The sequence below is a fragment of the Gadus morhua genome, chromosome 4 (genome assembly GCF_902167405.1).
Source record: "Gadus morhua chromosome 4, gadMor3.0, whole genome shotgun sequence".
NCBI classification, from domain to species: domain Eukaryota; kingdom Metazoa; phylum Chordata; class Actinopteri; order Gadiformes; family Gadidae; genus Gadus; species Gadus morhua.
In genome coordinates, this window is record NC_044051.1 from 2,359,962 (window position 1) to 2,382,370 (window position 22,409).

Sequence of the window (22,409 nt, forward strand, 5' to 3'; positions counted from 1 at the left end):
TTACACCCATAGCTCATGAATAACTGAAATTATGTAAGAACCGATTTGAAAACTTGTTTGAAAATAATGACCTCAGAAACCAACGACCTCAAATAGTCATTTATTGTATCCTCATAATAATCAATTGAAGCCTGAATGATGAATAATAATCATAATCTAGTCTGCACAACTCGGATGCTATTTCGAGAGAGTTCGAGATAGATATTCTTGAGACACTAGAAAACAAATGTTCTGCATAGAATCCCCACAGGACTGCTACAGTAGCTGCATAAAACAGAATACATTAAACGGTAAGCCCTCTGTCCTTACACACTGAACATCGGACCACATCCTATATTTGCATAGCTTCACAATCTGAACGTTTGCGTATATACCTACGATTTTGTGACACATTTACAAACACACATTGTGCCATAGGTTAACGTTTTTAACTTTCACCATTTTATAGTCTACCATTTATTTCGCTCTGCTGTCTCAACAAAGTGTTTCATAAAGTGCAGACTCGTTTAATCTTGTGCATTAAGCACCTCAGTGCTACAATATGATCCGTTAGTCATTCTCAGGTCGGCTAAACGGATAAAGCTCATCAAACAACATGTAGTCTACTTCTATATTATGGGTAAACAATAGCAGTGAACTCTCTAGCTAACCTAACCTAGCGTCAAGATGACATTACAACACGTTAGAAGTGTTTACAGCAGGTATCTAATCAATCTCATCTTATTTATGTATAATACTATCTGTATACACCACACAATACTAATACAATGTAGGCAGACAATATAGATGCCCTACGTGTACATTTGGAAAGCAGAGAAACCAGAAATCTAGTTTACCACAAAAACGTTTCCGCAATAAGTCACATTACACATTATTGCTATTTCTTAATGAGCTTGTTAATTAACAGTCGTTAATGGTTAAAGTGTGTGTGACAATGTATCTTACCTAGACAGAAGGCTGTAATGCTAAAGTCAAACATAGACCACAGCAATAGAATAGTGACTCTTCTTTTGGAATTTACTCTTCTGGGATTTAGATATCAAGTCAACTTTTCTTCTGTAACCCCAGAATCTGTTCATGTTCATCCATTCACTTCAAATATAATGCTGTCATAATTGACAAATCTTTATCCATATTTGACACAGATGAAGGATGATAGATGGAAAAAAAAGATCTTGATATACACGGTTCAGTCCCTGGATGGAGTTCGTTAACTAGGACCATTTCTGATACAGTACCTGCCCTAGGTTGCTAGGCCGTACTGATGCTCCGGCTTCACCTGCTTGTTGCTAGGTAACCGTTGGCTTTGACAGGATGCCTTTAACCTCTTTTAACCAACCAACATCTGAGTCTTGGTTCCGCGTCCACAGGACATATTTGCAGATCATGGCCAGGTCACGTGACCAGGACAGGAACCGTGAACCTTTATCCAGATAGCTCTGGAAACCCAAAGAAACTGAACAATTATTTCATTATTATGTATCATTTCATGCCCAGTCTTGGAGTAGTTTTTAATTAAACCCAATCAAATATTATCGTAGTTGAATTTTACTTTTGTAAGTGTTTTAGTGTTTCCCTTCATGTAAAGAGAGTCTCCCTACAAACATTTCACCTTTGCCCTACAAACGTTTTTGCAGTGTGAACCACATTCGTGTGTTCCTCTCATGACCATAATAATCAAAACACACTGATAATTAACTCTCTACTTCTCTTATCGCCGTGAACTCACGAGTTAACAACCGAATCACAAACCCTTAACAGCGACACAACAAGCCAGGCCCATTAGGACGGACGGACAGTCGTCCTGTGAGCGTTCCAGGTAGAATAAGTAGGGCAGTCGTCCTAAACAAGAATTCCTAGCATAGTGTGGGACAGAGCACTGATCGCCGCGGAGGATAGAGCAGCGGCAGCGCGTGTGTGACTAAAGACCCGTCCCTCCGGAACGCGATCCATCAGCACCGCGGCTGACATAACTGGGCTGTGGGAGAGACTAATCATGTAAATGTATTCAGCCACTATTTAAAGGTGGGAGACTGGGACTGAGACTGGGGTAAAGTCAGCGGTGAGGTGATGTATTACCAGGTGGGCAAGGATGTGGACTATTAGGGTCACACACGGGGTCTATTGGGGACTATTAAACACTCCTTTTGTCTGGAACTAGGAGCCAAGTTTTACGTGTGTGTGTGTGTGTGTGTGTGTGTGCGCGTGTGTGTGCGTGTGTGTGTGTGCGTGCGCGTGTGTGTATTTGCTACTTAGGCTATACTATTGGTTTGTGTGAGTGCGCGTGTGGTAGCAGCAATCTTACCCTGCCGATATTTAGACAAAGTATCATATAAACGCCATACCACACTTCATGTACCTTAACTTAATGACGTCCTACCTCCGGAGCCTCTCTCCGTGTCGTGCTATGTGTTGGGTCGGGGCTGGCCCTCCGTGCCCAGGCCGGGCTTCAGTTCCTGGGGCTCGTGCTGCCGGTGACCGGGGGGGTCCGGACGGCCGGAACACGCAAGAGCCTTCTCCGCTATGGCCTGTGTCAGGGCCGCGGACGGGTCCCCATCCCCACCCCGGGGCTGGCTCTGTGCCTGGATACCAATACATAAATATATATGTATATCATGTACGTTTCAATATCAACGACCAGCAATTTGTTGTTACGTTGCAGATTTTGCACTTAAAGCTGGAGGGGGACGCTTTTCGTTCACCCCGCTTTGTTTGGATTCGATTGTGTTTTCGATTGAGTCTCGTGGTTCTCATGCGTTTGTTTATGGGTATCGCTGCTGCTCCGAATGCACGAGAACCGTGAGATTCAATCAACGCACAATTGAATCAAACCATAGTGGGGCTGGTAGGGACAGCAGCGTTAAAGGCATTGTAAGCTATTTTTTTATATTGGAGCATTTCTTTTTTTCTTATTTGTTGACAGTTTCTTAACATCCAGACGATGATCAATAAAACAAAAGTAGTGACAAAAAAATGCTGGATTGGCTGTGCTATTGCTAAAGCTAGCATGCTAGTCATGTGTTTTCGCGGGGGGCCTGGAAGAAGGGGTGGTATTTTTTCGTAATGTCTCTCATAAATTCCCAGACTGCCTTTTAAATAGAGAAAATACAGTATGACAAAAATACATTTCTTTGATAAAATTAAGATGATAGCTAGGGCTATTCCAGGGCCTTTCTTACATTTTAAAGCGCTACAACAACATACTTTAATTGTACCACCTTTTGTTTAACTTTGACTTAATGTACAATCCAGACATTCACCTGGGTCAGCCATGCCCCCCCCAGGCCCGCGGCCACCAGGTAGTCCCTGCAGAGCTCACTGTGTACCGCAGCGTAGTACAGGAAGTCCACCAGGATCAGCGCCAGCACAAAGAACCCGTAGACCCACACCCCGATCACGGCCGCGTAGTCACTGGGAGGAAACCAAGGTCAGCTTTAAAGGAAAACTAAACTTTAAACAACTTACGTTGTTTAACCGCTTGCGTGTTCACTTTTAGGGCCAAGGAGGAGCGTTAACATCCCCCTTGGATGGAAGATTTTCGATGGGCAGCTTCGATGAATCGTGATGTATTGGGTAATATAGAAACACTATGGATTGATCCTGTACCAAATGTCAACCTAATTGCAATAAGTATTAAAAATGTAGGGTCAAATGTCAATATTGACTCAAATTGGGTTAAACACTTGCTGTTGGATGAGTTCCCTGTCTTTTGGCCATTTGGTGTTACAAGGTAACATCAATCCCACATTCTGGCTCCAACACTTCATAAAATAATAATGTACTTTCTCTAGCCTAGGCCAGAGGGCCTAGACTCAAGTTGATTATATGGGTCCTAGTATGAAAAAGGAGGCCAACAACAAGGCAATTTGTTCCTGGATATTCCCAGCGGGTATTAGTTGCAATGTTTCAACCGTAATTAAGTCAATATTGTTTATTACAATGTCACAATTACGGCCGTATTGAGTCAATTAATATTATTTAGTCAGAGTTCTGGGTTAACAAAGTCTTGCTAATAATACTTATTAATAATGCATGAACCATGTTCAACCACATCCACTGGGTTTGTTTTTATGCCCATCTCTCCTATGCACCAAATAGCCAGGGACGGGCATCAGTCAGACCTCCATGTATTATTCAGTGCTCTATCGATTCCTTAATGCAGTAGGTGCATTTGGAGCTTGAATTATTAAACACTTTTACAGCACGATAAAAGGGAAGGCCCTTTTAGGGATCTAGGCTTAAAAATAGTTAAGTCACGCTTCCCTGTTTATTTGACATGAGCACATTTTAAAGGGATTCTCCTCGTGAATTGCAGACTGTATCCAACGATGCCTACTGTGTGACATTCAGAAAGTAGATTCCGAAAGACGAGGCTTACTTCTGAGTGTGCTTGCTGGAGGAGGAGGAGCTGGCGTTGACGTCCATGATGCCTTGGAACTCCGTCTCATTGCAGCAGTACTTGAAGGCCGTGTTGTTATGGTGACAGCAGAACAGAAGGGTCCTGTTGTCTGACAGGCGGGGGCAGTGGAAGCCGAAGTGAGAGTGCCCCTTGTGGTCGGTGTAGGTCTCGCACACTCGTAACTGACTGGAGAGGGCTTTCGTCGGAAGAGCGGGAGAAAGGGTGGAGAATGATTGGGTAATGGTTTGAACACTGTAAGCCAATAAGATCATCGTGACCAGTCAATATGCCTTCCAAGAAGTTGATCTCCTAGAAACCCTTAAACTGTTATATTGTTGGACAATGTTTGAAGCAGTTAAAGATACCCCACCTTTATCATCTATGTCATCATAGACCATCCTGCTAGGGCGATAGGCCTGTATCCAAGAGGTTTTATAGTAGTGGTGACCACATGAGTATTTCTGAAGTTAAAGCGAGGGTAGGCAATTTTGAGAAATCAGCAAGAAAGCCTATATTTAGAACGTCGGGCTCATACAGGCCTGCGACAGCAACAGATTTGATTGATTGCTGTCGGGATGTAAAGAGAAGGAAAAAATATGACAAAAATGCTTTTAAAATAAATTGCCTACCCTTGCTTTAATAACGGGTTACTTACTAGCATGCCTACAGAGCCCTAAAGAGCTGCACCGGTTTTCAGCCAAACTTTTAGGCCTTTGTGATAAGGGCCTATTATTTAGTGTCAGCTAAGTGTGAGTAGAAATCTAAGCGACTGTTTATTTAGAACTATACTCAGAAATTGAGGATGGAGATGATACCAGCGGTGGATACCAGGACGAAGATCGCCACGCGGACATGGAGGAACCAGCGACGGTGTGACGTCATCTTGGGCTCTACATCGGAAAGGTGAGCGATGGCGGCCGGTCGATCGTTGTCTGGTCTCCTGGTTTATGATTCAATCTTCTCAAGTCTGGTTTTGGACACACCCCGTTTGAGGTTACATCATAGCGGTCGATAGTAATTAAAGTCTGGTCTTCAAAGGAAATTGTATAGTTATTTTTTTGAGTTCCAAGGGCTGAGTTCCAATGTGCAGCCTGCTTATAGAATGCTGTCGGGGGTCACAGCAGCCAGACGTGTTGGTATAGGCCCTAGGTCAGGCACAGCACCGTGTATTGCATCCGTATTGACCCGTCCATCCGTCAGTCATTCTAAACCCTCACCTGCTCACAGCTGCAAAGAATGAAGTGAATAAGATATTCATTCCAGTTATTGTTGGTGGTGTACGTATTCCAAAGGGTCTCGGCCAATGGGAGAGCCCGCTCTATTTCATGTGCCCCGGCATGTCTGAGCTTGTTCCAATGTGTCTTCTCTTCTGTCTCGTCACCTGCAAAAAAAAAAAAAAAAAAGATGCATTTCAGAGGACAGCTCAGATGGTGGACCTTGGATCTGTTATTGTGCTCGTAAATATCTACATTTATTAAGGTTATAAAACGTTTCTTTGAATTACAAGTGCTTTAAGAGATGATCACTCATCTCTACATAATAACATTCTGTTGGCACGGTTCTGTCTTTCAATGCTGAATGTCAATAAAGATATGTTAGTTTTCAACAAGCACAAAAATGAAGTCAAGCACAAATAACAAAACGATCCTCAGCATATATATTTTCAAAAAGTGCCACACTTCCATTAAATCAGCGCCTTAAGATTTGTGTTCACGCTTCACTTTGTTATGCTTTGTCAACAAGAAGCCAAGTTGAAACATCCTCGCTATTAAAAAGTTATGATGATGCAGATTCCTACGTCTATAAAAAATCAATACTTATCGAATGATTATGTTGCTGTCTGGTAGGACATCCGTGCCATGGGAGAAAGGTGATCTAAAATCTCTCCTAGTTGAAGCTCTGAGCAGACTTGGAGGTCTTCTTACATTACACCCGTTCCTTAAATATCCCTATCTTAGGAACAACTTCCTCCTTGAGGATGACACCTCATTAAAGCCATTTATTACAAACGAAATCGTGTGGAATTATTCATAAGCCTAACAACGAAGGTCACTCTGGCTTTCTCTCTTTTTTTCCCGGTTTAAGGGGTCAAGAAAATGGGAAGAATATCAGAAAGATAATGAAGCCCACTCAGACCCCCTGGAGAGGGTCCGACAGGCCCCTGTCTCGCTGTAGCTCGGGGGTTACTTTCACACTGCTGGCCCCCAAACATTATGGGATGTACCCTCGATTTATGGGTTGGTAGGTTTGAAGAAAACAAAGTCACAAGAACATGTACCAAGGTGGATACTGTCAATGCCACCCACCTGTCGTCTTTCTTTGTTTAAATTAACCATCTATTATGTGAATGTGTATCTTAGCATGTATACTCAGAGCTCACTGTGTACATCAGTGTGGCACAGGAAGACAGCGTAGTACAATAGCAATAAGGTGAATACGTTTCATATCAATTCAAATGGTTTAAGTGCAAACATGGTGTGTCTCGTTAATTAGACAAACAAGAAATGTTCTATTTTGGTGCTCAAAGCAGCACTAATATTTCAGGCAATGTGGTTTTGTTTACAATAACATAAACGTTACATCATCTGGCTTTTGCCCAGCTATTGTGATTTCAAAAGTCTCCAACGGAATTCCCCGTAACCCTGGCTTTCCCTAGATGTCAATGTGTTCATGATGCCCCCCTCACACACATCTTAACCTACTGCAACCGATTCTGTAACCATGTTTGTTTAAACACTTTTCTCTGTCCTAAAGTGCAATCGATTTCCAGGTATTTAAAGGAGATGTATGTAAGATTCATCAGCTGAACTTTGAGGGTCATTTGTTAGCTGTTAGTGACTGAAATGCTATAGGATAATATCTCTTAGGAGTTGACTACACCTGCCTCTTTGAGAGCCACTTTAGGCTTTTTAAAGACCGCACCCATGTCATTTTTGACTAATCAGGGCATCTTTCCACTGATTGGTTCCTTGAATCTATCTTTCCTGTCAAGCACATGTGCGTAGTTGCTGCACTTGTCACTGGCGGAGAAACGTGGGGTCTGAGGGAAAGATCGTTCTCTTTCGCTCTTTTCTGTTCTCTCTCTCTCTCTCTCTCTCTCTCTCTCTCTCTCTCTCTCTCTCTCTCTCTCTCTCTCTCTCTCTCTCTCTCTCTCTCTCTCTTTTTAAAACTCCCAAGTCTTACCTACTTAAAAAAATAATGATAGACATCATGTCCACAATGTTTTCATGTAGGTCATGAATAGAAAACGATCCACTCACCTCTCCACTTCACATGGCGGGAGGAAAAGTAGCCGATATTCCTCTCCTCAAATCTCTCTTCTCCTTCTCTCAATCCCTTTTCCACGAAGGGTCTGCTCACACCGGAGAACTGATCTCTCGCAGTGTAGTCGGAGATGAGGAGAGAGAGAGGAGAGGAGAGGGGGGGGGGGGGGGTGGAGAGAAACTCAGGAGACTGGAGGGGAAGGAAAAGATAGTAGGTTCCAGCATGAGAAAAAGAGAGAGAGAGAGACAGACAGAGACAGAGACAGAGAGAAAGAAGACAGATCTGCGATAAAGGGGGCAAGCCATACATATGTGGGGTTGCCACGGTTCATCTAGACAGAATATACCAGCCGAGGTTTGGTAATGGGCCCACATTGGACGGTCCACATACAACTGTGGTGGGTGAAATGCTGTATTTCTAAAGGGGTATAGCTGTTGTACTTCCTATCATTTCTAATTCATGTGCTCTAATGCACAGCATGTGGTAGTTTTGGCTGTAGGGACCCGCTGAATCTCTGTTATGGTGATGAGAATCAACATCTTACAGATTGGACTTAGGACTCTGAGGGAATGAGGGGATCAGGATGTGATTGGACAATATTGATTTGTCTCCACTAATAAAGTCCCACTTCAACTTGTGCATAGCACAGTTTTCTATGCTCATAAATATTCCATACTTTAATGACATGCTTGTTCAAGCATTGATGCAGATACAAATGTAATGTCCCAGCATTTGGCAGGTACAATTTAAACTTGTTATGAAATATGTAACAAAATGCATTCAACCTGCTCAGGAATCACAATTGATTCTTCTTTCTCTCTTACTCTCTCTATCACCATCCTCCTCCCCCTCTCTCCCTCTCTCTCGCTCTTGCTCTCTCTCTCTCTCTCTCTCCATCCCCCCCTCTCTCTCTCTCTCTCTCTCTCTCTCTCTCTCTCTCTCTCTCTCTCTCTCTCTCTCTCTCTCTCTCTCCCCCCCCCTCTCTCTCTCCCCCCCCTCTCTCTGTCTCTCTCTCTCTCTCTCTCTCTCTCTCTCTCTCTATCTCCATCCACTCCCCTCTCTCTCTCTCTCTCTCTCTCTCTCTCTCTCTCTCTCTCTCTCTCTCTCTCTCTCTCTCCCCCCCCCCCCTCTCTCTCTCTCTCCCCCCCCCTCTCTCTCTCTCTCTCTCTCTCTCTCTCTCTCTCTCTCTCTCTCTCTCTCTCTCTCTCTCTCTCTCTCTCTCTCTCCCCCCCCCCCCCCCCCCTCTCTCTCTCCCTCCATCCCTCTTTCACTCTTTCTTCCAACTTGCTACTCTGGGCCCCTCGCCAACCTTCCTGATCCATAATCCCCTTGTTTACGTGTGTGTGTGTGTGTGTGTGTGTGTGTGTGTGTGTGTGTGTGTGTGTGTGTGTGTGTGTGTGTGTGTGTGTGTGTGTGTGTGTGTGTGTGTGTGTGTGTGTGTGTGTGTGTGTGTGTTTGAGTGAGTGTGTGTGTGTGTGGAGCGGGGGGAGACTTTAAAACAGGGGACTACGGCTGGGAAGTCTCCATGCGTTATCGTCTGAATATTCACCCATGATGGGTGATTTAGATTTCGAGAATCGATGACACATGGCGCATCCTCAATAAAACTAAGCCTATTCCAAAAACAAGCTTAGTTATAATAAATATTAGGATGCACCATAGTTCGCCGTTTAGTCATGCACCATAAGGTAATTTATCAAAATGTTTGCACGTTGCCTGTATTTGGGCACATATTTTAGGACTTATCATGCAGGTCTACTATGAGGATTGAAGCGCACTGTATTGCACAGCATTGTGCCAATAGAGTGGACTCTAATTGTAGCCCTGCCACACAGGGCTACAATTAGAGCCCTGTGTGGCAGGGCTCTAATCCAGCGGCTTCACCGGGCTCCTCCTCGGATACCAGTTAACAGGGAGTTGTTGTTGTTGTTGTTGTAACCATGGCTACACTTGCTCTGTAAGGCTGGCTCCACTCAGAGCAGGTGGGGATCAGAAACACGCGTCAGAGCGTTACTGAGTGAGCGATGTGAAGGCTGGTTCAACCTGTGAGGCCTTATTATCTAATCTACCACAGGTGTACCACCCGGCCCCGGAATCCAATCAGTCTGGCCCGGGCCAGGTGAGGCTCCGGCTGCAACCGCACATGCGCCACTCCAATGACTAATTACATTCCGATTCAGAGTTTATTTTATTACATCTTAGCGTACAAGTAAACAAGAGTAGAATTATTATGATTGGTTCTGTAACAATTCACATAGCGGCAACAATACAAGATCACGATAACAAAGTAAGTCATAAAAAGTAGAAATAGGTAAAAAAATAAGTTGCAGCATCAATAAAAGATAACAAAAAAACATAAAAAAAAATAAGGTAATTGTCTTGAAACGTTTCCGATTTCATCTCTTTGAAATGCTTTGTCTTTGCCTGGTTATTGGTTTCTCCAGCGTGCTGCTCAACAGGAGTGTGAATGGAGGTATTTTCGGCGGTTATAAAAGCAGCGTCCCAGTATCACACTAACCTTCACGTGGATGGAGATACGTCTTTACGAACGTACGCGTCATGGCTCGGATGCGCTATTTTTATAATATTTTTCTTTTCTTTTTTTCTTTCTCTGCCTCACTTTACTTTCCGTGACGTTCAATTACTCAGCAGTCAGAAACCCTGCGGTGGCATTAGGCTACCACATTCTTTGTCTCACATTTGAATCTCGGTTACAGAATAAATCATCGTAATGCTACTCTATTTAAAGTTCACCTTCAGTGTTGTTGACTTCAGTGTTGTTAATTCTGCTGTGTCTGCACACCAACAGTTTGCGTCTACTGCTGAGCCAGTCTTACTGTAGCTTAGCCGCTGATGTTACAGAAAAGACGGCACTGCTTTAATCACGATTAGTCAAATGTTTCAGCGGACCAACCCACGCAACTTGTCCCAATTAAAAGGACATCTTCCGTTGTGCTTCCTCTCAGCCCTTAAGCCTGCAGGTCATTTGCATCAGAAGCAGACGATGAATTTCTTCCAAGGCTACCGTCAGCAACAAAGTACTGTTCCCAGTGTCGTGTCCGAACGGGCCAATCACAGCCCGTCCTCATGGGTCAGAGAGGATGGGGAAGTTCAGGTATCAGGTTAGAGATGGTAAAGTGAAGGTTTTGCAGATGGTGAAGTTCAGATGGTAGAGATGGTAAAGTTCAGGTTTTAGGAGATGGTGAAGTTCAGGTGTTAGAGATGGTGAAGTTCAGGGGTTGGAGATGGTGAAGTTGAGGTGATAGAGATGGTGAAGTTGAGGTGTTAGAGATGGTGAAGTTGAGGTGTTAGAGATGGTGAAGTTGAGGTGTTAGAGATGGTGAAGTTGAGGTGTTAGGAGATGGTGAAGTTGAGGTATTACAGACGGTTAAGTTTTGATATTAGAGATGGTTACGTTTAGGTTTTAGGAGATGGTTAAGTTTAGGTATAGGGCTAGAAATGTTTAAGTTTAGGTATTAGCCTCATCCTGTACTCAAGCCATTCAGACACATAGCTGTTTTGGCAAAAAACGTATACTTCCAGACACACCTCATCTGAAATAGGGTTAGGGTTAATATGAGTAACATGAAGGGCGGGAGAGAAAATAAGTAAATTAATTCATCCAACGCTAGTGGTAAAAATGGAAATAGTTGCGTGTGGACTAAAAATAACGTGACGTCATCAGTGATGTTGCTAGGTACGCGTCCTGCGTCCCTGACGCATTAAAATCTGAAAGGACGCACTAAACTCACTATCCATGCGTCCCAGGACGCATCTAATTTTCCCCATGAAAAACGATACATTGTGAACATTAAACAACTCGTGTTTAATCACAGTAACTGGCCAAAGAAACCTTCTTGTGAGCAGATCGGACAAGCGCTGTTTCGACCCTCTGCGCATCTACTCGGCGCAGACGTGATCCCCTGTACAAGGTATCGCGACATGCTAATTTAGCCGCTACCAAAACAACTATCTCGTCACCGCTGATTTCATTTCAACAATTAAAAATACGAACTTCAGAGTAAATAAACCCACGTTTCCACTGCTCGATGCTGTGCTCATTCGTGTCGAATGAGCAAATCAAACAGGATTTTTTTGCAATCCTTCTGATTGAATATATGTACATTTATGACAAAATCGTGAGGACTAGGCTTGTGACACACACACACACACACACACACACACACACACACACACACACACACACACACACACACACACACACACACACACACACACACACACACACACACACACACACACACACACACACACACACACACACACACACACACACACACACAAATGTGGCGCTCGCGCGGTAATAGCTCATTGGCGCCACCTAGTGATCATTATGTGCAAATGCACAGCCTCTCATTAAAATGACTTAGGGGTCATTTGACCCCTCCTGCGGCGCTAGGAGTAAGTAAAAAAGGCCCGGCGTTTCTAGTGTTAAACATGAACGGTTGAGTACTCCAGCTCTAACCATATCATACCACCATCAAGGAGTTTAACACTATTAATTTAATTTAAGAAATAGAATAATAATAAAAAATAAACACATTTTTTAAACTGGGGAGTCGGGACCCATTGAATTTCTCAGGGACCCACCCAACTCGCCACCTGTGGGTCCCGGGGACTCACTACATTGAAAACCTATCAACATCACTGCGTCATATGAACTTGATAATTTACATTGACTCAACATCCAAGTCGACAGTGAAGTTGGCTCCCTCTCCCGTCGAATGTTGGAACTAAATCTCCAGATCAAATACGGGACATTTGATAAAATAGTTAGTGAAATCCATATCTAGAAGATTTGCAGTAAATATTATTTAACTTTTTTTTTTTTTACATAACACACAACATAACACAAAAAATGTACCAGTTGCCCAAATTTGTATATTTATTACTTTTGTTGCATTTTTTTTATTAAAATTGCATTGCCCTATTTGGTGTCACTATTTACTGGCTTTTTATTTTCACAATTGGGGTCAGTCCCACACATGGCATTGCAACGACTATATAATTGTATTCATTGCATTGCTCCATTTCTTTCTCCAATCAAAATGATCTCGGCGATCGATTAACCTTGTCTGGCTGGTCCCGCCTTGCAGCCAATGGCATGCGTGGCACAATACACTAACACGGAACCTCCGCATCCTGATGCCAGCGGTGATCAAAGGTGCACCACTTTGGTCATTTACTCAAACTAAATGAATCTAGCACAGTTGCTCCACTTTGCTTCTCCTATTTGATCAGCGGTATTTATTAGTGTTTTATCTTTTATCTGTCGTGTCCTGTAGCAGTACTAGTACTTCGTAGTAAACATTACATGTCTGCAAGAAAACTAACTCGTCGCTCTCCGGGAGACGTGCCTCTGGAAGCGGACATGGAGGTCGGGAAGAACGGGGAGAAGAGGCACGTCGCTGCCCTGATCCTCGCTAGAGGAGGCAGCAAAGGCATCCCGCTGAAGAACATCAAGATGCTGGCCGGAGTGCCCCTCCTCGGGTGGGTGCTGAGGGCTGCGGCGGACGCAAACATGTTCGACAGGTGAGATCATGGGACTCGGCTGTGGATCATGGGACTCGGTGTACTGTCCGCTGTGGATCGGGTGGAGTTGTGTAGTGGTGATATGGGGGGAAAGTGTAGATCGATACGGGACGACCTGTGCTGCTGGATTTAGGGACTGGATTAGGATAGTTTCTTGGCAACTTCTGGTGATAAAGTGGAAAAACTTCCCTTATCCCTGTGCCATGGCCCCATCTACATGAAACAATATGTTCATTGAGCATCAGCTGACTTTAATAGTTAACACTTGTCTGGCCTAACGTTTTCTTGTTTCACAGGCAGACTTATGATTGTAAAAAGCTTGGCTAAAGGATCGTCTATTGTCGCGAAACGGAGGAGGAACATGGAGAAACAATTAAATTAAAATGATTGAGACCCACTAGGGTACCCTTCAAGCCATCGAGGATGATTAAAAGTTAAAATCATTAAAGGTTGAACTCTTAATGAGTAAAACATGCGTGAGAATGTTAAGAAGTATCTAAAGGAAATCGAAGTAAACTAAATGAAATGTTTTTTAATAATAATTTAAAAAAATATATGTGTATGTATGTATGTATGTATGTATGTATGTATGTATGTATGTATGTATGTGTGTATATATATATATATATATATATATATATATATATATATATATATATATATATATATATATATGCTTTTATCCAAAGCGATCCAAAGCGACTTACAATAGGTCAAACAATATACCACCAGCTTACTTAAGCTTTAGATTTGGTGTAAGCGTCAGTTCAAAGTGTGGTATATCTTCAAAGTGAATATTTCCTGGTTGAATTAATCGTCTCACTGTTCCCAATATGGGGCCACACCCTGTGCCTGACGCTGTGCCTTCCCCGCGCTCTGGTTCCCCCCCTCCAGTATCTGGGTCTCCACCGACCACGAGGACATCGTGAAGGTATCCCTGGCCTTCGGGGCCAAGGTTCACCCCAGGAGCCCGGAGGTCTCAAGAGACTCGTCCAGCTCTCTGGAGGCCATCCAGGAGTTCGCCCGGCTGCACCCAGGTAAAGGGCGTCTGCAGCAGGGTGCATCATGGGAGTTTACATTGGGAGAGTCCTCAAGAGAGTGCTGTACAGTCCGATGTAAATATACCTCAATCCTTAAAACTTTGAAACGCTGTGGGCTGTTTCAAACACAACAATGTCTCCCTGTAATGACAAATAGTTTCTCTTTAATTAATTATAAAGGAAATTAACAAACATGGAAAAACATTCATTCAAACACAACAACTTACATTCTGAGGCTCCTATGCGTACAATCGCGGTTAACTATTTACAAGTGCAAAAAAGACAACTTATTCTTTATCAACACATCTACCCAAATCCTGCCCCTGGAATCGCAATGCTGTTTAAAGGGGACCTATTATGCTTTTTCGACTTTTATGACCTTTAAACGTTGTTATAATGATCGATAGTCATGTTTAACCATGCTAAAGTGTCAAATAATGACGCACATGCATTTTGACGTATTCCCTGCTGACAGTCTGGGGTGGCTGTGCAGAGCGCTAAACACTCGGGACAACGTTTGCGATTCACTTGTTCACATTTCCAGGAAATCATCTACGTAGAGGCACTCCTGCCGCGCCCCCATATGCCTGGTCAAATCTGCCCGCGCGCACGCTTCAAGGAAGGTAACCAATCACAACGGAGTTGGGTTGGCAGGAGGGGGGCGAGGGGGCGGAGAAGGACGAAACCGAGCGTTGACAGAGAAGGCTGAAAGCGCCCAGATGAGAGGAAGAGTTTCCCGAAAATCTACATCGTTTTTTGTGTATGGTTAAACATGACTATCAATCATTATAACAACGTTTATAGGTCGTAAAAGTCGAAAAAGCATAATAGGTCCCCTTTAATCGCATTTACATGAAAATGAACCCCCCAATATCTGTAGGGTTCCAGAGGTGACGTTAAGGTGCGAAATCTGGATTAACGCGCGGACTGTGCCGGACCTCTACGACCGTTACGATACAACCGCTACGACCGCTACGATGCAACCGCTACGACCTCTACGACCGCTACGATACAACCGCTACGACCGCTACGACCTCTACGACCACTACGATACAACCGCTACGATACAACTGCTATGACCGCTACGATACGACCGCTACGATGCAACCGCTACGATACAACCGCTGCGATACAACCGCTATGACCGCTACGATACAACCGCTACGATGCAACTGCTACGATACAACCGCTACGACTGCTACGATACAACCGCTACGATACAACCGCTACGACCGCTACGATGCAACCGCTACGATACAACCGCTACGACCTCTACGACCGCTACGACCTCTACGACCGCTACGATACAACCGCCACGACCGCTCCAACCGCTGTCCTGTTTGTGGTGCTCCTCAGAGGTGGACGTGGTCTGCAACATCCAGGCCACGTCGCCCTGCCTGCACCCGTTCCACGTGAAGGAGGCGCTGGAGAAGATCACGCTGGAGGGGTACGACTCGGTCTTCTCCGTGGTGCGGCGGCACCAGTTCCGCTGGCGGGAGGCCAAGAAGGACAGTGAGTACCGTCCCTGACGCCGACGTCAACAAAAGTGTGTGAGTCGCGCACGTTTGGGCGGCGTGTGGCTCAGGAGGTAGAGCGGGTAGACTGGTAACCGGAAGGTTGCTAGTTCGATCCCCGGCTCCTCCTAGCTGAGTGTCCAGGTGTCCCTGAGCGAGACACCTCACCCTGACTGCTCCCGACGAGCCGGCTGTCGCCCTGCGTCGCTGACACCGCCGTCAGTGCTTGAATGTGTGCGTGAACGGGTGAATGTTTAGCAATATTGTAAATCTCTTTGAGTGGCCACTGGTTAGAAAAGCGCTATAAAAATGCAATTAATTTACCATTTACAAACTTACCGGATAAAACCTGCTTACGTTGTTCCCCCCCCTGCCCGTCACATAAACACACATTATTATATGACCCCGAGGGGCACGCAGAACAAGTTGTGAGCGCGACGCAGGGCGTTGCTTAAGGGGTTGACCTTTGACCTTTGACCCTGTGCCGACCTCCGCAGCCGACGGCGTGACCGCCCCTCTGAACATGAACCCCAACAAGCGGCCGCGGCGGCAGGACTGGGACGGGGAGCTGTGTGAGAACGGATCCTTCTACTTCGCCTCCAGGGACCTGATCCTGAACCACGGGGTGCTGCAGGTAGTGTCTCTCTCTCTCTCTCTCTCTCTCTCTCTCTCTCGCTCTCGCTCCCTCTCTCTCGCTCTCTCTCTCTCTCTCTCTCTCTCTCTCTCTCTCTCTCTCTCTCTCTGTCTCTGTCTCTGTCTCTGTCTCTGTCTCTGTCTCTCTCTCTCTCTCTCTCTCTCTCTCTCTCCCCCTCTCTCTCTCTCTCCCTCTCTCTCTCTGTCTCTCTCTCTCTCTCTCTCTCTCTCTCTCTCTCTCTCTCTCTCTCTCTCTCTCTCTCGTGTGCTCTCTCTCTCTCTCTCTCTCTCTCTCTCTCTCTCTCTCTCGTGTGCTCTCTCTCTCTCTCTCGTGTGCTCTCTCTCTCTCTCTCTCTCGTGTGCTCTCTCTCTCTCTCTCTCTCTCGTGTGCTCTCTCTCTCTCTCTCTCGTGTGCTCTCTCTCTCTCTCTCTCTCGCTCTCGCTCTCGCTCTCGCTGTAGTGGTACCATTGATCACCTGTCGAGTTCGGCAGGTGAAGTATCATCGTTTAAAAATGCCACAGACATCCATCGGCTCATAGTGAGAGACAATATCCTACGACTCCCTTATGACCAATCAGGGTGTCTCTTACCTGATAGCCTTGTCTCTCTTAGCTATTTTCTGCCCTCTCTTTACAACACTCTTAAATACACCACCTTTTTCCACTGGTTAGTGCTTTACCATTTGGTCTCATTTTAGACCCGTTTAAAGCGACAGGGATTTCTCCTTAACATCGGGGTTTGAACCCCAATGTCCCCCTCAGGCCAGGAGTAGACACTCTAGGCATTGAGACTATCTTGTCGCGTCCACATCTATTAACCCCATAAAAAACAAGCTTGAACGCTTGTTCCGCTGCCCATATCCCAGCACAAAGATATCATGTTCCTATTCATGTCATATTAGTGATATCCCGTTGTAGTTTATTCGTGTCATGTTTCTGGCCAAGGGAGGAAAGATGGGCTACTATGAGATGTTACCGGAGTACAGCGTGGACATCGACGTCGACATCGACTGGCCGGTCGCTGAGCAGCGGGTGCTGAGGTGAGAACGGCCCCCACCTCGAACTGTGTTTCAGAACTAATGCGTCACCTGCGAGTTGTTTGTAGTACGTGTTCTCTATTGTACGTCTAGGATTGTTCGGTTATTCTAAGGGTTGGTTGGAACGTGCGTACGGCAAACTGGTTACACCGCTTTACATTTCTGGATAGCGATGGCGAATCTGAATCAGATGGGCCAGAGTAAACCGGTTTGACAGCGCGCACATACGTGTCTTTGTTGGATTAGGAGCAGCAATCACCACACACACTTTCAGGCTACTCAACATTCAAAGTGCAGTATTAAAAGCAGAAGTATGGTATACTTATCATTAAGTGTAATTACAATTTCTTTAGATGTCAGGTGATTATTCTGTGAGCACTTATCGTTATTATCACCGGATTAATTTCACACTCCCCTAATTTCACACTCCTCCAAACCAAGTGTGTTAACACGTGAATATACCGTGTGTGTTGACTGAACTCTTAGAATCGGGACGAGAGTGTGAAAGATTCACCGATAATTTATAATAATTATCCAAATGATTGAATTACCTTTTAATTTTTTTATAATTTTTTTTTTTACATTCCATACATTCTTTCACAGCCACCATTTTGAAAACGACAAACAATCAGTTTCTCCCCCCCCTCCCCCCCCAGGTTCGGTTACTTCGGCAAGGACAAGCCGGAGGTGGTGCAGCTGATGTTCTGCCACGTCTCGGGCTGTCTGACGGACGGACAGACGGCGCTGTCGGCCTCCGGGGACGAGATGGTGCACATGAACACCCGCGACATCATGGGCATCCGCATCCTGAAGAGGGAAGGGGTGGAGGTGGGTCTGCACCGTCACCACCACCACCACCACCACATCCACCACCAGCACCACCACCACCACCACCACCACCACCACATCCACCACCACCACCACATCCACCACCACCACCACATAAACAATGACTCAGCGAATCAACAGTTTCTAATCCAGCGATGAGTGTCAGTCGATGAATCACTTTTCTCAGGGTTTGTGATCCAAGGCTCTGGTATCCACTCGTATGGTCTGCAGCTGCCAAAGTATTTTATGCTTACAAAGCTAAATTAAGAATAAATGAATGTCTATTATGTGCTACAGCTCATCAACAGATGAGATGTTTATTTTCGATTTGACATATGCTCAACTATGTAGATTTTCTTTTTCTGTAAATGTCACTCACCATGTCAAATCTGCTGCTATACCTCCTTTCGCCTCTAGGTGGTGCTGCTGGTGTCGAATGAAGACGACATGTCTGAAGTGCTTTCTGACAAGCTGTCGACGAGGACCGGTTGCGAGGTCAAGCATGTGGGAGGGGAGACCCTGTTGGATGTGGAGAAGTGGCGAGAGGAGAAGAAGCTGGACTGGAAGGAGGTGGCGTTCATGGGTACAAAACTAATCTTAGGCTACTCCTTGTTTTAGGACATGTCATCTTTGTACCTTTTTTTTTAAAATGTATTTACAACTGTTAATTCAGCGTCAAAACTAAGCACATAAACCGTGTCTCTTTAAGATAAAGGAATAGCCATTGGTCTTCTTCCAAAAAGCACTTTTGAATATGACTTCCATTCACATGATGCTTTTTTCCAAAGAGTCTAACAATAAGGACATTTGTCAGAAGAAGGAGAAACAACATCTCTGTCGGTACAGTAACGATATTCATAGAACAAAGTGCCAAGCACTCACAATCGCTAGGTTAACCCACTCCCAGTATACAACCAAGATAGCTAGGATAAGATATTAGACACACTGCTAAGTACTATTTTTAGTGCCAGGGCGGCAACATACAGTAAGGTGTTTGGTGTTCTCTCTCTCACCCCGTCTCTCTCTCTCTCCCCGTCCGTCTCTCTCTCCCCATCTCCCCCCGTCTCCCCAGGCTTCGACGAGCCGGACGTGGAGTGTCTGAAGCTGGCCGGGCTCAGCGCGGCGCCCGGGGACGCGCCCGCCGTGGCGGTCAACGCCGCCCGGTACGCCTGCCGCGCCCGCGGGGGGCAGGGCGCCGTCCGGGAGTTCGCCGAGCACATCCTCCTCCTCAAGAGGAAGGCCAAGTGTCAGATGGAGCGCGACCGCATCAACCGCGAGAGCTTCTGAGGGAACGCCGCGTCGGACGGAGGAACGCCGTCGGGGACGGAGGTACGTCGTCGGGGACGGAGGTACAGCGTGACGGAGGACGGTTCACTGGACGAGTGCAAACGATTGTGCGACAAGGAGATTATTTGGGCTTGTTTAACGATCACTAATCTGTGATATTTTAGGAGGGTTTATCGTTTTAGTTTTTTGGGATTTGACATGTGGTTGAAGGATTTTTGTTTTTTTCAAAGCATGGCTTTGATTGTGTGTGTGTGTGTGCGTGTGTGTGTGCGTGCGTGCATGTGTGCGATTGGTCTCCCATGTTGACCAGCGATCCAACGTGAACATTGCTTGATTGCAAGTAGGGTGGCGGAAGCATCCTCAGATTATCTCTGTCCTGGTGCTGTTTACCTGATTGTTTTGTGATTCTTAATTTGCTTTGAAGAAGCAAGCAGTTATTTATGTTCTTTTTAATTTTAGTTGTATCTGGTGTGGAGTAGTGTCTAGATTCGACCACCAGAGGACGCTGTTGTGTTAAAGATGATATAATTGAAAACTCCCTTGTCATTGCATTCTATCCTATATACCATGTTTTTTTTGAAAAACCTTGGAAGTGCATCAACAGTTTTTTCGTTATTTGTCACACAAGCTTGCATCAACTGGACTATTAATATTTGTTATTTATTATCTTTCTCCTACAGTTAATGCTCTGTACTGCAGATTCTATAAATCTTCTTAAAGGGTAATTCCGGTGTAAAATGGATATGTTTTGTATGATAACGAGTTGAAACGTTCGTTTTGGAGCACAAAAACCACAGATTGACGCTTTCTTCAGTTGGCTGTTTTTAGCCGATTCTATCAAAACGCTATAAACTTGGAACAATGGGGCCAGTGGTTATGGTAAGCGATTTCGTTTTTACCATAACCACTGCCCCCTTCGTTCGCTTCCTTCGCTGTTTAGAGTGTTAACCGCCGGACTTATCAATACACCATGAAGACACCGAATAAAGTCATAACAATGGTTGTACTTGACTTTATAATTCGCATGAAATAGAAATAAGAGACTTCCAACAGAGGACATCAACCGGACTTGAACCCCGGTCTCCAGGGGGTTAGGCAGAGTGCACTCCACTGCACCACTGAGGCGATTACAACACACAATAATCAATCATCAATAAAGAGGATATAAATGACATTAAAATGTATGTGTGGATTTCTATTATTTCCCTTTTGTTTTTTTTCATGACGACCAATAAAATACGACACTGTTACCCCTTATATTTTATTTGACAAAAACAACAGTGTTACCCCTTATGTTTTTTTGACAAAAACAACAGTGTTACCCCTTATGTTTTTTTTCATGACGCCCAATAAAAACAACAGTGTCACCCCTTATATATTTTTTTTTATTTTATTTGACAAAGACAACAGTGTAACCCCTTATGTTTTTTTTTCATGACGAACAATAAAAAACAACAGTGTTACCCCTTATGGTTTTTTTCATGACGACCACAGAAAAACGACAGTCACCCCTGATGTTTCATTTGATAAAAACGACAGTGTTACCCCCTATGTTTTATTTGATAAATATCAACAGTGTCACCCCACATGTTTCATTTGATAAAAAAAGACAGTGCTACCCCCTATGTTTTATTTGATAAAAACGACAGTGTTACCCCTTATGTTCATTTCATGACGGCCGATAAAAAACGTCAGAGTTACCCCTCATGTTTTTTCCATGTTGACCAATAAAATACAGAAGTGGTACCCCTGTCGACGTTTTTGCGGGGATCCGATCCTGCGCTGTTTAGAGTGTTAACCGCCGGACTTATCAATACACCATGAAGACACCGAATAAAGTCATAACAATGGTTGTACTTGACTTTATAATTCGCATGAAATAGAAATAAGAGACTTCCAACAGAGGACCTCATCCGGACTTGAACCCCGGTCTCCAGGGGGTTAGGCAGAGTGCACTCCACTGCACCACCGAGGCGATTACAACACACAATAATCAATCATCAATAAAGAGGATATAAATGACATTAAAATGTATGTGTGTATTTCTATTATTTCCCATTTGTTTTTTTTCATGACGACCAATAAAATACGACACTGTTACCCCTTATATTTTATTTGACAAAAACAACAGTGTTACCCCTTATGTTTTTTTGACAAAAACAACAGTGTTACCCCTTATGTTTTTTTTCATGACGACCAATAAAAAACAACAGTGTTACCCCTTGTGTTTTTTTTCATGACGACCAATAAAAAACAACAGTGTTCCCCCTTATGTTTATTTCATGACGGCCGATAAAAAACGACAGTTACCCCTTACGTTCTTTTTCTTGACGACCAATAAAAAACAACAGTGTCAACCCAAATGTTTTATTTGATAAGAAACAACAGTGTTACCCCCGTTGTTTTATTCGATACATTTCGACAGTGTAACCCCTTATGGGTTCTTCATGAAGACAGATAAAAATCGACAGTGTTACCCTTTACGTTTCTTTTGATAAAAACGACAGTGTTACCACTTATGATTTTTTCCCATGATGGCTGATGAAAAACAACAGTGTTACCCCTTACATTTTATTTGACAAGGACAATTTGTTTGTTTTTTCAAATATGTTTTTTTTCATGACGAGCAATAATAAACGACAGTGTTACCCCTTATGTTTTTTTTCATGACGACCAATAAAAAACAACAGTGTTACCCCTTATCTTTTTTTTCACGACGACCAAAGAAAAACGACAGTTTCACCCCTCATGTTTCATGTAATAAAAACGTTTTTCATGTGTTACCCCCTATGTTTTATTCGATACATTTCGACAGTGTCATGACAACAGATAAAAAATGACAGTTTACCCTTTA

At 44.2% G+C, this 22,409-nt stretch overlaps 2 protein-coding genes across 3 annotated transcripts; one reads left to right on the forward strand and one right to left on the reverse strand.

Annotated features, from left to right (window-relative positions):
* Positions 1-84: 84 nt before the first annotated feature.
* On the reverse strand, positions 85-7,763 carry LOC115541478 (protein shisa-like-1a). Of its 2 annotated transcripts, XM_030353223.1 has the most exons (6): positions 7,660-7,763; positions 5,215-5,780; positions 4,379-4,595; positions 3,261-3,411; positions 2,381-2,582; positions 85-1,439 (listed from the first exon to the last, which is right to left on the reverse strand). In XM_030353223.1, the coding sequence occupies exons 2-5, from the start codon at positions 5,279-5,281 to the stop codon at positions 2,406-2,408; spliced, it is 612 nt and encodes a 203-aa protein (XP_030209083.1). In that variant the 5' UTR covers positions 5,282-5,780; positions 7,660-7,763; the 3' UTR covers positions 85-1,439; positions 2,381-2,405. The 2 variants fall into 2 exon arrangements, with proteins under 2 accessions (XP_030209083.1, XP_030209082.1); XM_030353222.1 differs by lacking the exons at positions 5,215-5,780; positions 7,660-7,763 and having other exon boundaries at positions 4,379-4,818.
* Positions 7,764-12,789: 5,026 nt separating this feature from the next.
* On the forward strand, positions 12,790-20,579 carry cmasa (cytidine monophosphate N-acetylneuraminic acid synthetase a). Its single transcript, XM_030353204.1, has 8 exons — positions 12,790-13,216; positions 14,111-14,253; positions 15,613-15,768; positions 16,268-16,404; positions 17,349-17,443; positions 18,097-18,268; positions 18,686-18,851; positions 19,341-20,579. Exons 1-8 carry the CDS (start codon positions 12,999-13,001, stop codon positions 19,553-19,555), a joined length of 1,302 nt encoding a protein of 433 aa, XP_030209064.1. The 5' UTR covers positions 12,790-12,998; the 3' UTR covers positions 19,556-20,579.
* Positions 20,580-22,409: the final 1,830 nt, after the last annotated feature.

Bases quoted from the DNA above. Each gene is read 5' to 3' on its own strand.
- LOC115541478 (XM_030353222.1), bottom strand. From the start codon at position 4,671: ATGATCTTATTGGCTTACAGTGTTCAAACCATTACCCAATCATTCTCC. The intron at 3,412-4,378 runs GTAAGCCTCGTC...GTTTCCTCCCAG, and splicing joins TCCAGCAAGCACACTCAGAA to TGACTACGCGGCCGTGATCG. The intron at 2,583-3,260 runs GTGAATGTCTGG...ATTGGTATCCAG, and splicing joins GGGGGGCATGGCTGACCCAG to GCACAGAGCCAGCCCCGGGG.
- cmasa (XM_030353204.1), top strand. From the start codon at position 12,999: ATGTCTGCAAGAAAACTAACTCGTCGCTCTCCGGGAGACGTGCCTCTG. The intron at 17,444-18,096 runs GTGAGAACGGCC...CTCCCCCCCCAG, and splicing joins GCTGAGCAGCGGGTGCTGAG to GTTCGGTTACTTCGGCAAGG. The intron at 18,852-19,340 runs GTACAAAACTAA...CCGTCTCCCCAG, and splicing joins GAAGGAGGTGGCGTTCATGG to GCTTCGACGAGCCGGACGTG.